Consider the following 17,250-nt stretch of genomic DNA (forward strand, 5'->3'; position numbering starts at 1 on the left):
AGTTTACATGTGATGAACATTTACAAACTGTCTACCAACTGTGCAACTGTGGACAATTTATCTACCCTTTCTGAGCTGTATTTCCTTGTCTGTAAAACAGGTTGTTTTGTGTAGGTTGTTTCGGGATTAATCTAAGTGTTCCCAAATCACTTGCCCTCGGCACTCAGAGTAGGCGTTTCAACTGCTCTCTCCCCCTCTACGTCACAGACTGGGAAATGGGCCTCGAAGGGGCTGAGAGGTTTATTAGCGGTCATAGCTACGTAACAGCAGCGCAGAAATCTAAACCCAGAACCCTGACTCCTCCGGCAGGCCAGGAGCCCTTCCTGCTCCCCATCGCGTTCGTGGGTGTCCGCAGGGCCATCCTGCCAGTATAGATTGGGAACTCACCCCTCACCGACAGCACCCACGACTCTTGGAAGCGTCTGTCAATTAACCGACGGTAACTACAGCGAGCTCTGGTCTTGGTTTTTTGCTATTTAGGAAAGGCAGGGGGTTGAGGGGGGTGGACAGTGCCGGCTCCTCGGGAGTAATTAAAGGTTGAAGGTAGTTTTAGGCTTCTGCTGAGCCACTCGTACTCCGCGATCCCAGCGTTCCAGTCGTTTGCGTTCCGATACAACCACTGCTTGTCGGGAGAACCTCGGGCGGCGGAGGCCGGGCCGCAGCGCGCAGCCAGGTGGCCGGGGGCGGGGCCCCGGCGCGGAGCCGTCGAACCACGGGGCAGAGCTGTACTTTCCGGCCCCGGGGCGTGGCCTCGCCCAGGTATGTCGAGCCGCTTGGGTTTCACTGAAACTTACCCAGTTCTAGCGAGGCGCTCGCAGAGGCTCCAGCTGGGGGCCGGTGAGACGGTGGCTGGCTTTCTCTCCGAGCGGCAAGTGAGACTGAGTTTCCAACTGGTAGCAGCGAATTCCCTGCCCGCCCGGCGTGGGGGCTGCTGGCAGGATGCGAAGCCTGAGCGCAGGGTGGCTGCTGGGGGGCGTCATCCTGCTGGCGGCCTCTGTCTCCTGCAATCGCACGGTCCTAGGTGAGAAACTTGGCCAAGGGAGGGCTCGTGCCGCTAAGGAGAGGGGATCCGGGGCACCATAGATCCGGGGACAGGTGCGCGAAGGGCGTTCTTCAGCCGCCGCAGCCATTACCACCGCCCGCATCCTGTAGCCGCCTCTTGGCAGCTTTGAAGGGGGAGCTGGGACAACCGGAGAGGCTGTAGTCTGAGGACGGGAAAGGGAGGGAATGGAGTGCTCTCTCCTACAGAGTACCCAAAAGGCTTAGGCTCTGCGCCTCCGGTGGGTTTCTTTGCCAACACTAAAGTCATTAAGAAGCATTTTGCACACCCTTGAGACTCCTTGCGGCGGGTCCTGTGGGACCCGTGGAGTTAGCTAGTTGACAGCTCAGAGGGGTGGTGTGGGCGGGAGCTCAGGGCCTGGGAACTTTCTCCCTTGCTTTTTGCATCCTCCCTCAACTTTTAGAACCCCCTCTTTGGGGTTGGCTCATGGCGTTCAAGATGCACCCGTGGCCCGCAGCTCCTTGGGCAAGGTGGATGCCCAGGGTATGGACGTCAGGGCCGAACCTTGCTGGGATCTTGGGGTGACGAGCGCTCACCCCGAGTTTTCGGCCAATTGGGAGGATTAACGAATGGAACTTCTTGGATCCTGCCTTATTTTCGACCCAGTGGCCTTCCGGCCCCGAGTTTCCCTGCCCTTTGGTGCCACACTGGCTGTTCTTCAGGTCTGTAGGCCCGGGGCTTCCCACTCCGGGAACGGAACAGCTTGGGAGACAACTGCGCTGCAGCCGGGTTCCACCGGAGTGCTGCCCCGGCTGTGCTGGAACTTGTCCAGCTGGGGGTGGGATCTCCTCGGCCGAGCTGGCTTCTGAGGGCGTGGGCGCTGTTTGGCCTGGTGTCACACTATTGAGATGCTAACGGACACCCCACTGTTTCGGGCCGCCCGGGTAGCCTTAAAAGGGAAGCTTTACTTGCCCTGCGAAATTCGCAAACCTGTTATAAAAGGCAGTTTTTCGCACATTTGTCCTGTTCTTTAAGACACTGTAAAAGAGCAAACCCCGGCGAATTTAGGAATTAGATTGGAATGTGATTCCTTTCCGTTTGGAGTTTCGGGAGAAGGCGTGAAGGTGGCAACGTGAAAACTGCACCATAGGTAGACATTTTGTTTGCATCAGAATAAAGACATGTATTTCTTTCCAGGAAGTATTGAAACTGTGATGAACAGCGTCTCCACTTACCATTGTCTTTTAAAGTTATAAACTTAAATCCGGGAGCAAAGCTTCATATGTACAATCATTTAAAGAAATAATATGTAAATCTTGGTGATTCCTCTTTTTAATGATTTAGCTGGTTTCTATAGGAAGCTTGAGTGTTTGGATTGTTCTCGTTTACAGAGTGAGCTGGGGCCAGGGGGATTCCTGGAGTATAAGGTAGACTTGATTTAACAACAACAACAACAAAATCAAGTTACTTGTTAACCAGAACTATTTAATATTACACTTTGTTTTTTTTTCCCCTACCCCTATGCATGCTTATACTCCGTGGCAGGGTGACTTGCCTAAAGGGTCAGTTAAGTACGAGTGAGACCTTAGGTAGATGACACTTTCTTCCCACCTTGAAACTAAATTGACTTTGATTAAGAAATAGGGCATCACCAGTGTTTCTACGACTGACCCTCAGCTCCTCAGCACCCACCTTTTTTTTTGGCTCACCCCCTTTGGTTTGACCCTTCATACCTGCCCCTCAGGACACATACTAGGTTTGATTTTTCTCCCTAAATGTCTTGCCGCAAAAGACTGCCTCGTGGAAGTTCCTGTCGTGGCTCAGTGGTTAACAAATCCGACTGGGAACCATGTGGTTGTGGGTTCGATCCCTGGCCTTGCTCAGTCGGTTAAGGATCACGGCGTTGCTGTGAGCTGTGGTGTAGGTTGCAGACATGGCTCGGATCCCACGTTGCTGTGGCTCTGGCGTAGGCCGGCAGCTACAGTTCACATTAGACCCTAGCCTGGAACCTCCATATGCTGCAGGAGCGGCCCTAGAAAGGGCAAAAAAAAAAAATAAAATAAAATAAAAAAAAAGACTGCCTCGTGGAATGGAGCTCCGTGAACAGTACAACCTTCTCATTTTACAGATGGGGGGAGCCACCAAGTGGGAGGGCGGGCAAGGAAATCTGTCCATCAGGTCCCTGCTTTCTCTTCCATCACCACGGTAATTGATAGTTATTTTCTTGTAAATATCTTTAATCTGTCTCCCCATGGCATCACATGCCCCAGGAGGCCAGGGATCCCTAGTGGCACCTCCATCATCACTGTCCAGCACTGTCTCATTCCCTAAAGAACCTCAGTAAATAGGGAATGCAGAATGAAGTGACGGGACTTGCCCAGAGTGACCAGAGGGCAGTTGATAGCAATTCAGCCTCTTCCGACAGCTTCTTTCAGGCACTTACTTCTTCCCATTGTGTCACAAACCTGAGAAGACAGCTGTAATATTCCATTTTTCGTTTGGAGACTGAAACTTGTGTTCTCTTTGTAATTGTTTTTTAATTGTTTAAGTCATATGTGATTACTCTAGGGGGGAAGAAATGAGCAAAAAAAGGGAGGAGGTAATTAAGTCACCCTCAGTACTCAAAGTAGCCACTGCTAACATTGGGGTTTATAACCTTTCCCATACTTTATACATCCGTGTATAAAGTGTGTATTCACAAATATGGAAAATCTTTCTGTACAAGTATGTGTTTATAGAAACATCATGTCATGTCAGTAAATATAAAACATTTTTAATGACTCTACAATGTTACCGGAGGATGTATCATAATTTTTGATCGGTTGGTCCTCTGTTGATAGACACATGCGGATAGATCCTGTGTTTTGCTTTATTATTTTTAATTTTTTTTAATTTTTATTTTTGGCTGCACCCTTAGCATATGAAAATTCCCAGGCCAGGGATCGAATCCATGCTACCGTAGTCACAACCGTCAGATATTTAACCCTCTGAGCCACTGGGGAACTCCTAGTGTTTCGTAATAAGAGATAACCCTATAATGAATATGAAGATAGGACTTTAAGTTTGTGTCTGGTCCCCTTGCTGACCTTGTTGTTACTAATTAACCTTGATGGCTGATGTTTTAGTGACATCTGTGTTTGACTTTCTTATGGTTATAATAGCTGGGCAATGTTGAGTTCATCCTGAAAGAACACATGAAAATTAACCAAAGGGTGCCTAGGGAGGGGGTACCTGGCAATTAAGGTTTTTATTTTTTGATTCGTGCTGTCCAAGGTCAGGAGCAAAAGAAGATTTGGGGTGAGGGGGGTAATAGGAGAAGGAACACAAAAGGAGAATTAACACAAAATAGCTGCTCTATACTTGATTTGATAGAGAGGATGAGCCTTGGGAGGATGTGTAATAGAACAAAGAACAGAAAGTGTTTTTAAAGGTTTACATGCATTTTCCTCCCAAACTGTACACATGAGAATGGTTTAAAAAAAGTGAAAATCACCTGTTCTCTCCCCTCTCCAATCTCAACAGACTTCTCTATGCACAAATATATGTATGTTTTACATATAAAAATAGCAGGACCTGGAGTTCCCGTCCTGGTACAGTGGTTAACGAATCTGACTAGGAACCATGAGGTTGTGGGTTTGATCCCTGGCCTCGCTCAGTGGGTTAAGAATCCGGTCTTGCTGTGAGCTGTGGTGTAGGTTACCAATGTGGCTTGGATCCTGCGTTGCTGTGGCTCTGGTGTAGGCCAACAGCTGAAGCTCTGATTAGACCTCTAGCCTGGAAACCTCCATATGCCCAGGAGTGGCCCTACAAAGCAAAAAAAAAAAAAAAAAAAAGCAGGACCATACTATATATTTTGTCCTACAATTAATTTTTTTAATTTAGTAGATCTATTCATGGTCAATATATATATATATATATATATATATATATATAAATAAATCTGTCCATACTTTTATGGGGAAATGTTATCCATTGTATGAATGCCTTAATTTGTTAAATTTATATATATATTTTTTTTTATGAGCATTTAGACTGATATTTTTGTTGTAGCACAATAAACAGTATTCTAGTGAATATCTTTATACACACAATATTTTCATGACTTTTAGCTAGTATACATGCAGGACAAATTTCTAGCCATAAATGTATAGGTCATAGGGCAAGCACTCTTAAAATTTGATATATTTTTGCCAAATAGCCCTCCAAATAGATTGTACCAATTTACACTCCTTTGGGAAAGCAATTCAAACAATATAGAGAAAAAGCAACCCAGGAAGTAAGTTCTCCTCCCAACCGCGGCCTGATTTACTCCACAGGCCATTGCTTATAGTTTAGCGGGTATTTTTCTAGACTTCAGATTTGTAAACTAATTATAATTGTGTTCTATAGATGGAAGCATATTATTCCACCAGTTGCTTTTTTCAACTGACAGTATGTTGTGGCTATCTTTACATTTCAATATTTACTTTTGAAAGTAGAAAGTGTAGTGTCTACTTTTTTTTTTTTTCTTCTTTGGCTGCCCTGTGGCACATGGAGCTCCCAGGCCAGGGATCAGATCCCAGGTACAGTTGTGATATCCTCAACGCACTGAGCTGAGCTGGGGATCAAACCTGCATCCCAGTGTCACAGAGATGCTGAGGATCCCATTGCGCCACAGCAAGAACTCCTATAGGACCTCTGCCTACTAAATGCTGGGAACTGTGCTAAGAATATGATAAGTTAGAATTGGAGGCTGATGAACATTGCTTATTTCTGATGTGTTTGTAATTGGGGTGCGAGAGGCTGCCTTGAGCCTCCATGGGTGTGTATTGTATACTTGAGCAAGTATTGATTAGGGCCCCCAAATGGGGATGCTTTTGTAGCCAGATTCTTGATATGTGTTTAAATTTCATATGTATGTTTATTTCGTCTTCACCCTGTAAAACAGAAATGATTTTATCTGGTTTATAGAGTTGGGAGCTGGGATAGGATCACTTCTAGACAAGTTCTTTGAGGTTTTGGTGACCCGGATAGGACACTGAGGTGAAAGTCTGTGCAGTGTGCTGAAAGGGCTTCAGACCCCTTTCAACAGCATCTCGACATTTGCCAGTGTTATAACTTGGCCGTGTTATGCTAAGCAGCATGCTGCTTGGGTGCTCTGTGACTGGTACAATGCACCTGGCTAATATGAATGGTGTTCTAGATTGAGACTATTCGAGGTTGTATATTGGAATATTTTCAAGGACTTTTTCTTTCTCTTTGAATCCTTCCCTACATTCATTTTTTTTAGTGTTTCTTGCTCTCCCCCCCCCCCCCATCTTTTATTTTAGTTTTTTTTTTTTCCCTTCCCGTGGCATGAGGAAGTTCCTGGGCCAGGGTTCGAACCCACCACACCACAGCAGCAACAGCATCAGATCTTGAACCCGCTCTGCCAAAGGGAACTCCTAGTGTTATTATTTAAAACAGATTTTGACCTCACTTTACATGGACCTTCCTGACCTGGTATGTATTTGTGCTTATGGCAAACTTTAGACCTTTGAAGGTAGAATATTATGGTGAATTCCCAAGTACCCTCGCTCAGCTTTAATAATTATGCCCTAGCCTATTTCTTGCCCTTCCTATGTTATTCTTTAACAGCTTTATTAAGATATAATTTGCATACCATGCAATACACCTACTTAAAGTCTACAATTCAATAATTTAAAAAATATTCAGAGTTGTCTATCCATCACCCCAATCAATTTTAGAATATTTTTATTACCCCAGGAGAGCACCCCACCTACCCCACCCTTTAGCTGTCACCTCCTAGTTGCCCATTCCCCAGCTCCTGGCAACTGGTAATTACTTTTTGTCCATGGATTTGCCTATTCAGGACATTTATTATAAATGGAATCGTACAGTACATGTTCCTTTGTGACTCGCTTCTTTCAAAGCATAATCTTTTCAAGGTTCATCTCTGTTGTAGCATGTTTCTACTTCATTTCCTTTTATTGCGAAATAATGTTCCATTGTATGCATGGACCAACATTTTGTTTACTCGTTCAGCAGCTGGTAATTTCTTCTTTGGGGCTCTTATGAATAATGCTGTTAGAACATTCCTATACAAGTTTTTGTATAGACATGTGTTTTCATTTGTCCTGAGTGTTCCTTAGGAATAAGAATTGCCAGTCGGGTGGCAACTCTAAAGTTGATGAGCCATTTGAAGAACTGCCAGATTATTTTCCACAGTGACTACATCACTTCACATTCCTACCAGCAGTGTTGGAGGGTTCCAATCTTTGTGTTATTTTGAAATCAATCCAGATATAACTTCATCTTAAAATATATCAGTATGGGGGGAGGGAGTGGGATGGGACTGGGAATTTGGATTTAATAGATGCAAACGATTGCCTTTGGAATGGATCAGCAATGAATTCCTGCTGTATAGCACTGGGAACTATATTTAGTCACTTTTGATAGAGCATGATAATGTGAGAAAAAGAATGTATATACGTAAGTGTGACTGGGTCACCTTGCTGTGCATTAGTAAATTGACCGAATACTGTAAACCAGCTGTGATGGAAAAAAATAAAAATCGTTAAAAAAAAAATATATATCAGTAGGTATTCATAAAAGGTGAGAATTTCTTTTTCAAGCATAACCATGTAATGCCCAGTGACAAAAATTCTGTACTGTAGCAACTATTCAGTGTTCAAATTTCTTTTTCTTTTTTCTTTTAGGGCTGCACTTGCGGCATATGGATGTTCCCAGGCTATGGGTCAAATCAGAGCTACAGCTGCTGGCCTACACCACAGCCACAGCAATGCCAGATCTGAGCCGCATCTGCAGCCTACACACCACAGCTCACAGCAAGACCGGATTCTTAACCCACTGAGCGAGGCCAGGGATCGACCCACATCCTCATGGCTCCTAGTCGGGTTCGTGAACCACTGAGCCTTGGAGGGAACTCCCAGTGTTCACATTTTTAATTGTCTCAGAAATATCATAAATACTACTTTAATGGTTTCAATCAGGATCCAGATAGGGTCTACACATTACATAAGATTGATGTCATCTTTAAATTTTCTAATCTGAGTCCAGCAGTGCTACCTCTGCATCTCTTTCTTATTTTAATCATTTGCCTTGTATTTTTGAAGACTATCCTTTTACTGCAGCAGCTTCCGCAGTCTGTTTTTTGCTGATTACATTCTTGTATTATTTGACATGTCCTATTTTCACCTTTATTTCTATTCCTTGGGCTGTTGGATCGAGTTGTTGTTCAGATTTGGGTTGGTTGGTTGTTTATTGCAAGGTTACTTCACAGATGGTTTTTCCTTAGGAGGCAAATAAGGTCTGGTCATTCTGTGATGTGAATCGCTATGGACAATCCCGACACTTAGATTTTCTTCCCTTTTGTAGAGCAAATTATGTAAGCTTTTTGTTTGTTTATTTTGGTACTGAGGGAAACAATGGCGTTTTCTTTGTGGTAATTAGAAAATCTTGGTGTTCCTGTCGTGGCTCAGTGGTTAACAAACCCAACTAGCATCCATGAGGAGGGGGGTTGGATCCCTGGCCTTGCTCAGTGGGTTAAGGATCTGGCGCTGCCAGGAGCTGTGGTGTAGGTCACAGATGCAGCTCATATCCTGCATTGCCATGGCTGTGGGTGTTAGACTGGTGGCTACAGCTCCGATTTGACCCCTAGCCTGGGAACCTCCATATGCCAAGGGTGTGGCCCTAAAAATAGACCCAAAATAAATAAATAAATAGGAAATCTTGGCGGCTCTGGGATATATGTCCTAGCTCTTTTTTTTTTTTTTTTCCTTTTTAATTTTTATGGCTACATCTGTAGCACATGGATGTTCATGGCCCAGGGATTGAATCCGACCTATGCCACAGCTGTGGCAACATTGAATCCTTTCATCTGCTTTCCTGGGCCAAGAATGGAACCAACGCCTCTGCAAGCGACCCAAACCTCTGCAGTTGGATTCTTAACCCCCTTTGCCACAGCGGGAACTTCTGTCCCAGCTCTTTGAATGGACGAGTTCTCAGAACATGCGTCTGCAGTCCAGCCACCATCCCTGCCACACCTGTTTCTTTGGAGAGCTGGCGAATACTTTTCAGACCAATGGAGAATTTATAGGATTCTCTTATACCTCTGAAAGGTCTCCAGACACTGTTAATGCTAATACAAATATTAAATCACTGGAGCACGGATTAATGCAAAGAGGGAGTTTCAAATGGTAACATTTTACATTTAAAATTTTCTGTTTGAGGAGTTCCCATCATGGCGTAGTGGTTAACGAATCCAACTAGGAACCATGAAGTTGCGGGTTCGATCCCTGGCCTTGCTCAGTGGGTTAAGGATCTGGCGTTGCCGTGAGCTGTGGTGTAGGTCGCAGACATGGCTTGGACCCCTTGTTGCTGTGGCTCTGGTATAGGCAGGTGGCTACGGCTCCGGTTAGACCTCTAGCCTGGGAAACCTCTGTGTGCCTCGGGAGCGGCCCTAGAAAAAGGCAAAAAGACAAAATAAATAATTAAAAAATAATAATAACAAAATTTTCTGTTTGAGAACAGATGTGTGGAATCTGCACAGGTTAGGTGGGTCTCCATGGACTCCAGCGTGTAATCTCAGGTCAGGGCCTCAGAAGCACACATGGGACTTAGAACCAGGGATTCTAGAAATGGTCCTCCTGGCATTGAATCCTGGCTCTCCTACCTAACAAATGGGCAACTTGGGAAATGCACTCAATTTTTTTTTTTTTTGGTCCTCCAATTTACGCATCTAGAAAATGAAGCTCTAATCCTAGTACCTACTCATAAGGTTGCTGTGCAAGTGGAGTGAGTGAGTGAATACATGTGAAGTGTTGGACGCAATGCTGGACACACAATGAGCCCTTACTAAGCAATAGTGCTTGTGGGTATGAAGGGAGTTTTATTTAGGGCTGTCATCCCCTAATGCGCTGCTGGTGTGTGCATGTGTCTGGGCACCAACTGGGGCAGGATGTTTTGAGCTCTAAGGAGTGCTGGGCCTCTTGATTCTTCCTCGTTTCCTTTGTCAGTGTGGCCAGCTGGGCTGCTCCAGCCGTCCCAGGTGTGTTGAGCACCAGTCCCAGGGCTGTCTTTGCCAGGGACAGTGGGGAATCTAAAGGAATTGTGACAACCCTGGAATTCAAGAAACCTATAATGTCATACAGGGACCTCCCCATTTTGGCTCTCAGGGCGAGTTCCACTGATGTTACCTGTCTATAAATATGTTATAGTTCTTTTGAGCTATTCACAATGGGTTACTCAGGTAACTGGTTTGGAAAAACATGTAAGTCGGTATAGCAGGTGGTAACTGGCTTTCTATAAGAATAGAATAGGGAGTTCCCGCCGTGGCTCAGTGGTTAATGAATCCGACTAGGAACCATTAGGTTGCGGGTTCGATCCCTGGTCTTGCTCAGGGGGTTAAGGATCCGGTCTTGCCGTGAGCTGTGGTGTAGGTCGCAGACGTGGCTCGGATCCCGCATTGCTGTGGCTCTGGCGTAGGCTGGTGGCTACAGCTCCGATTTGACCCCTAGCCTGGGAACCTCCAGATGCTGCAGAAGCGGCCCAAGAAATGGCAAAAGACAAAGAATAGAATGCGATAGGAGGTATTAGAGTGTACCCTTTGTGATAACGATAATTATCATTTTGTGAAACATATTCCATTATAGGTATGTGTATATTGGAATTGGGTTGCTACCTAGAATATATGTCTTATTTTAGATTATGGTCAAGTTTTGAAGAATACTGTACTATGTAGGAATGTTATTTTATTTTTAATTTTAAAAGAATTGATGCTTTTAAAAAAATTATAAAAGAAATTGGAACAAGGGATGGACCTAGTCTATCCTGACTTTCTGCGGCTGCTGTAACAAATGGCCAATAGCTGTTGTTTCCAAACAGCAGGAATTCATCCTCTCTCAGTCCTAGAGGTCAGAGGTCAGAAGTCAAGATGTGGGCACCTCTGATGGCTCTAGGCGAGAACCTGAAACTCGCCTTCTCCAGTTTCTGGAGGCTCTTGGCATTCCTTGGCATTCCTTGACTTGTTCCTTGGCCATGCTCCAGTCTCTGCCTCCATTTTCGCATTGCTGTCCCTTTTCTGTCTTCCTTCTCTCTCAAGTGTCCCTCCGCCATTCACTTGTCATCGTTGGATTTGGGGCCTCTTGGATAATCTGGGGTGATCTCATCTGAAGGTCCTAATTACATCTATAAAGACTTTTTTTTTTTTCCTAGGTAAGGTACATGATTAGAGATTCTAGACATTAGGACTGGGACGCTGTTTTGGAGGGGGGCTAGCCACTCCACTAAATGAAAAGTGAAGTATTGGTCCCTACACTCTCTCATCCTCCACCCATGCTAACCCCTGTTAATTTTTCGTAGGAAAACCTTAAGAGAAGTGGATAATCTTGCTGAAGGTGGGTGCAAAGGTAGGAGAGGAAAAAATGATGCCTAAACATACAAATTAGCAGATGAACTTATGAGTAGGTGTAACATCTTCCTTGGCATAATGTGGTGCCAGGGAGAAGGGCATTCTGTTCCCCAAAGTTAAAGTAAGATCCTTTGATGTCCCTCACTCTCTTCTGTGGGTCTCTGAACCCTTGGTTGGAGCAGAAGGTCGGCTGGCTGTGCCATTCGTTTGAAGTTTCTAAAGTTGAGTTCCTAGCATTGGGATTAGAGCAGAAGTTGTTAGAGCCTGCCGAGTTACCTGCAAATTCGTCTGAACACAAATCATGCACCCACCCGTCCAATGACCTCGAGGCTGGAAGGCTTGCCGGCTTGCTGGCCTCCATGGGAAGACCTCCAGGAAGCTCACACAGAAGCGGGGGTTCCCAGCCCACAGCGGAGGCTGTCCTTGTGGCTGGAGAGGAACTAGGTCTTGTGTTCTTAGGAATCCTGCCGTGTCAGACTTTGAGCAAGAAAGTGACAGGCCAGGCTGGCTCCTATCTTGAGGCCAGAGTGAGATGGATAAGAACAGTTAGGAACAAATGAGTATAAACAGTTTGTAAAAGTAAATTGAAATACTGTCAGTTTTTTTGAGACTCATAGAAACCAATGTTATGTTTCACGCATACTTCATAACCGTCCCCCCCCAAAATAAATAAATAACCATTGTTAAAAAAAGAAAAGAAAGGAAGAAATAAAAAAGGGAGTTCCCGTTGTGGTACAGGGGAAACGAATCTGACTAGGAACCATGAAGTTGCGGTTTGATCCCTGGCCTTGCTCGGTGGGGTAAAGATCCAGCATTGCCGTGAGCTGTGGTGTAGGTCGCAGACATGGCTCATATCTGCTGTTGCTGTGGCTGTGGTGTAGGCCAGTGCTACAGGTCCGATTCGACCTCTAGCCTGGGAACCTCCAGATGCCGCGGGAGTGGCCCTGAAAAGATTAAAAAAAAAAAAGAAGAAGAAAGAAAGAAAGAGAAAAAAGAAAAAAGCAGCAAACAGCAGTCAAGACAAGAGAAATCCCAGTAATCCTATCACTCAGAGAAAGCCCCTGTGTCCTCTTCATTCTATCTTTTTTTTTTTTTTTTTTTGTCTTTTTAGGGCTGCACCTGAGGCATATGGAAATTCCCATGGCTAGGGGTCGAATCAGAGCTGTAGTTGCCGGCCTACACCACAGCCACAGCAATGCGGGATCCTTAACCCACTGAGCGAGCCCAGGGATCAAACCTGTGTCCTCATGGATGCTAGTTGGGTTTGTTAACTGCTGAGCCATGACAGGAACTCCCATCTGTCTTTTCTATTTTTCTTCATTCACACAACACAGAAAGCTTTATTTGTCAGCCTTGCCCCAGAGAAAGGCAGGCCCCCTAACATGCTGGCCCCTCCTGCTTCTCCCAGTGCACTCTCAGTCCATTTTAGTCCATCCTGCTTCTTTTCCTCCTCTGCCACTGTCTCCTTTGCTCTTCTGCTCGACTTTACGAAACATTGGCATGTGGCACCATCTTTTTCGTGACCTTCGCTCCAGCCCTGCTGTCTTTATCTAAAGTGCGTGTGTTTGAACAAACCAGCATTACTGCGGCAACATTGATGTCTGCAATGACCCTTGTCCGCCTTGCCTTTCTTGTGCAGGAACCAGCAGACCCTCTAAAGGAAGAAGCCTCATTGGTAAGGCTGATAACACACCCCCTATCACTGGGAAAGGAGCAACCGTGGAACCAGGCTTTTCCGTGGATGAATTTTCTGCTTCTGTCCTCACTGGGAAATTGACTACTGTCTTTCTTCCGGTTGTCTACACGATCGTGTTTGTGGTTGGTTTGCCAAGCAATGGCATGGCCCTGTGGGTCTTTCTTTTCCGAACGAAGAAGAAGCATCCCGCTGTGATTTACATGGCCAATCTGGCCTTGGCGGACCTCCTCTCTGTTATCTGGTTCCCTTTGAAGATCGCCTATCACATACATGGCAACAACTGGGTTTACGGGGAATCTCTTTGCAAGGTACTCATTGGCTTTTTCTAGGCAACATGTACTGCTCCATCCTCTTCATGACCTGCCTCAGTTGCAGAGGTACTGGGTCATTGTGAATCCCATGGTGCACCCCAGCAAGAAGGCAAACGTTGCCATCGGCGTCTCCCTGGGAATATGGCTGCTGATTCTGCTGGTGACCATCCCCCTATATGTCGTGAAGCAGACTCTCTACATCCCAGCCCTTCACATCACAACCTGTCATGACGTCTTGCCCGAGGAGGTGTTGGTAGGGGACATGTTCAATTATTTCCTCTCTCTGGCCATCGGAGTCTTCCTGTTCCCCGCCTTCCTCACGGCCGCTGCCTACGTGCTGATGATCAGGACGCTGCGGTCTTCTGCCATGGACGAAAACTCAGGAAAGAAGAGGCAGCGAGCCATCAAGCTCATCATCACCGTCCTGGCCATGTACCTGATCTGCTTCACTCCTAGTAACCTGCTGCTCGTGGTGCATTACTTCCTGATTAAAACCTGGGGCCAGAGCCACGTCTATGCCTTGTACATTGTCGCCCTCTGCCTCTCCACCCTCAACAGCTGCATCGACCCCTTTGTCTATTACTTCATTTCAAAAGACTTCAGGGATCATGCAAAGAACGCTCTTCTTTGTCGGAGTGTCCGGACTGTGAAGCAGATGCAGGTATCCCTCTCATCAACTAAATTCTCGAGGAAATCCAGCTCTTACTCTTCAAGTTCAACCAGCGTTAAAACTTCCTATTGAGTTTTCCAGCTCTTCCGATGGAGGGTATGCGCGAGGATTTGGAGCCTGTTTAATGTTATGGGGATGTTTCTGTTTTTTCCTAACCAAGCAGGTCTCACCCCCTACTGTGTATATGCAGCATCTCTTAGGCTTCCTGGAAGCGTCCCTGTTTGCATGAGGAAAGTCCCCCAAATTAACGTAGATGTCAGTTTCAGAATTCCTCTACTCAGGTGCTCCCAGAAATGGGACTGATGGAATTTTTAGATGGTAGAGAAGGTAGAACCCCAATGATTTGCAAAAACTAGCCTTGGCGTGAAGACTAAGTTCTTTGCTGAAACTACATTTCTCTTATATCTGGGGTCAGTCAGAGCCACGTTAGGAAGTAAGGGTGATCAGAGATGATGGGTCCAAGTGATTGGCTTTACAGATGAGAAAACTCAAAAGTGAGGAAGCCGCCCAGAATCAGGTTTGCAAGCAATGGCAGCAAGTCAGTACTGGACATTAGAGTTTGAATGGTTAATGCGGTTCTTGTACCATCTCCTCAGAATCATTGTGGATCTTGTTGAAAAATGCAGATTCAGGAATTCCTGCTGGAGCACAGTGGGTTAAGGATCCAGCACTGCCACAAATGTGGTGCAGGTTGCAGCTGTAGCTTGGATTCTGGCCCGGGAACTTCCACATGCCTCGGGCATGGCCGAAAAAGAAACAAAAATGCAGATTCATCAGATGCAGGAATCAGAGCTCAGAGTCTGGGGACGTGGACCGGGAACCTACATTTTAACAAGCCTGCCTCATGCACAGCAAAGTTTGGGAACCACTGGTCCGGGTACTGTTTCCATTTGGCAAGAGGCCATAGTAATTTTTGAAAAGAGAAGCAAGTGGTATGCTTTGTGCCTCGTTCATGATCAGCTAATAATGAAATCTGTTGTCTTATTAGGACTTTCGGTTATTTCTTCATTAATCCTTTGAGTTTTTGTATGTATCATGGTCACTTCATGGAAAATATAGTGAGGATTTTAAATGTGGAAAAATAAATTTTGTGTAATTTTTACTGACTTCAGTGAAATTTCAGGTTGTCTGAGCAAAAGACTGTTTCACAACTAAGACTAGCACTTACCACTTAATATTTTAAAAAAATTGTTATTGGGGTATTTATGGTCACTTTTTTTGACCTGTTATCAAATATAAAATTCTAAAACCATCACTGGGTTTGAACAACATCTGTTTGAAAAAGAACACTAAAATAGAAGTGATGTGCAGTGTAACTTTTTTTTTTTTGATCTTTTTGGCTTTTAAGGGCCACACCCACAACATATGGAGCTGCTGGTCTACACCACAGCCACAGCAACACCAGATCCGAGCTGCATCTGTGATCCACACTGCAGTTCATGGCAACCCCGGATCCTTAACCCACTGAGTGAGGCCAGGGATTGAACTGGCAACCTCATGGTTCCTAGTCGGATTGTTTCCGCTGTGCCATAGTGGGAACTCCTGATGTGTAATGTATTCAAGAGCTGCTTGATGCCAGGCTGACTTTATACAGTTGTTGTATTTGTGACCTTTAAAATAATTATTTTATTGTATGATTGATTTGTAAATAACATGACTTTTTTTATAATTCATCTCTAAATGTGTGGTTTGGGCTTTTGTTTTGTTGTGGAGGGAGGGTGGGAGAGACGGGAAGCAAATACATCACTCTTAAGAAGAAACGAAAGTGATTCTCACAGCTTACTTTTTACATAAATTGGGCTGTATTCTACCCATTGCTCTGTGATCACTGTTTTTCATTGATCCCCATTTTAGAATTCTTTCCACGTCAATTTAAGGATTGACTTCCATTTCTAACAGCTACAGACTCTTTAACATTTCAGAAATATTGTGATATATTTAGCCATTTCCCTGTCAATGGCTCCTGAAGTCGTTTTTCTCTATCGTTCTTTTTTTGTTCCCCTATTAAGATGTGCTGGAGTTCCCCTGTGGCTCAGTGGGTTAAGGATCTAGCTTTGGCACTACAGGGGCTTGGGTTGCTTCTGTGGCATGGGTTCAGTCTCTGGCCCAGGAACTTCCACGTGCTGTGGACATGCCCCCCCAACCCCGTATGTATGTATTTATTTATTTATTTATATCACGTCCACAGCATGTGAAGTTCGGTATACACACACACACACACACACACACATACGTGTGTGTGTGTGTGTGTGTGTATTCAGTGCAGACGTGCTGCATTGAACATCTGTATGCAGACATCTTTGTGAGTATTTCTGAAGGATGCATTCCTGAAAGTAGAGTGGACAGGTCAAAAGTCCATTTTAAATTCTGGTAACACTCGCCCAATTACCTTTAGTAATTTATACTTCTAACAAAAAAAAGAGTATGTTTGCATCTCTATTTCCTGAAATGCTCATCCATCAGTCTTTTGAAATGTTACCATTTTGATTGGAAAAAAATATCATGGTTGTTTTAGTTGGTACTGAAACAGCACAGCCCAAGGGCTAAGAGTATAGGCCCTGAGCTGTTGGGCAGAGCTGAATTCTGACTCCATCGTTTCTTTGTTTCGGTTACCTTAGGGAAGGTGCTTTGCTGTGCCTCAGTCTCCTCATTTGTAAAATGAGGATAATAGTATCTTCCTTATAGTAGTATTGGGATTAAATTTTTGGCACTGTATGTGCTTGTAAGTTTTACGTAGCATTATTACTGTTCGTCTGTGACTACTGATGAGATTTCATTTCATTTCTTTCTTTTTTATTTTTTAAGGCTGCACCCGCTGCATGTGGAAGTTCCCAGGCTAGGGGTCCAGTTGGAGCTACAGCTGCCAGCCTACACCACAGCCACAGCAACTTGGGATCTGAGCCGCGTCTGTGATCTACACCACAGCTCACGGCAATGCCAGATTCCCAACCCACTGAATGAGGCCTCACGGATACTAGTCGATTCATTTCTGCTGCACAACGGGAATCCAAGATTTCACTTCAGATCTTCTGTCTTTCACTTCATGCTAGATACACGCTGCCTCTTTCTGGCTCTGCTTTCGGTATCCTAGCCGGCTTTCTTACTGGGGTTGGTCCCATCTTACAAGTAGAAAAGTGAAAAATGGTGGACACGGGATAAAAG

The 17,250-nt window shown here is 45.0% G+C and overlaps 1 protein-coding gene across 1 annotated transcript; it reads left to right on the plus strand.

The window, feature by feature from the left end:
* Positions 1–735: 735 nt before the first annotated feature.
* Positions 736–15,455, plus strand: F2RL1 (F2R like trypsin receptor 1). The gene is given in 4 exon segments (XM_047778143.1): positions 736–1,021; positions 13,051–13,431; positions 13,434–13,475; positions 13,478–15,455. Coding segments are annotated over 4 exon segments (1,188 nt in total). The 5' UTR covers positions 736–939; the 3' UTR covers positions 14,161–15,455.
* Positions 15,456–17,250: the final 1,795 nt, after the last annotated feature.

This window comes from Phacochoerus africanus, chromosome 4 (assembly GCF_016906955.1).
Source record: "Phacochoerus africanus isolate WHEZ1 chromosome 4, ROS_Pafr_v1, whole genome shotgun sequence".
Taxonomy (NCBI): domain Eukaryota; kingdom Metazoa; phylum Chordata; class Mammalia; order Artiodactyla; family Suidae; genus Phacochoerus; species Phacochoerus africanus.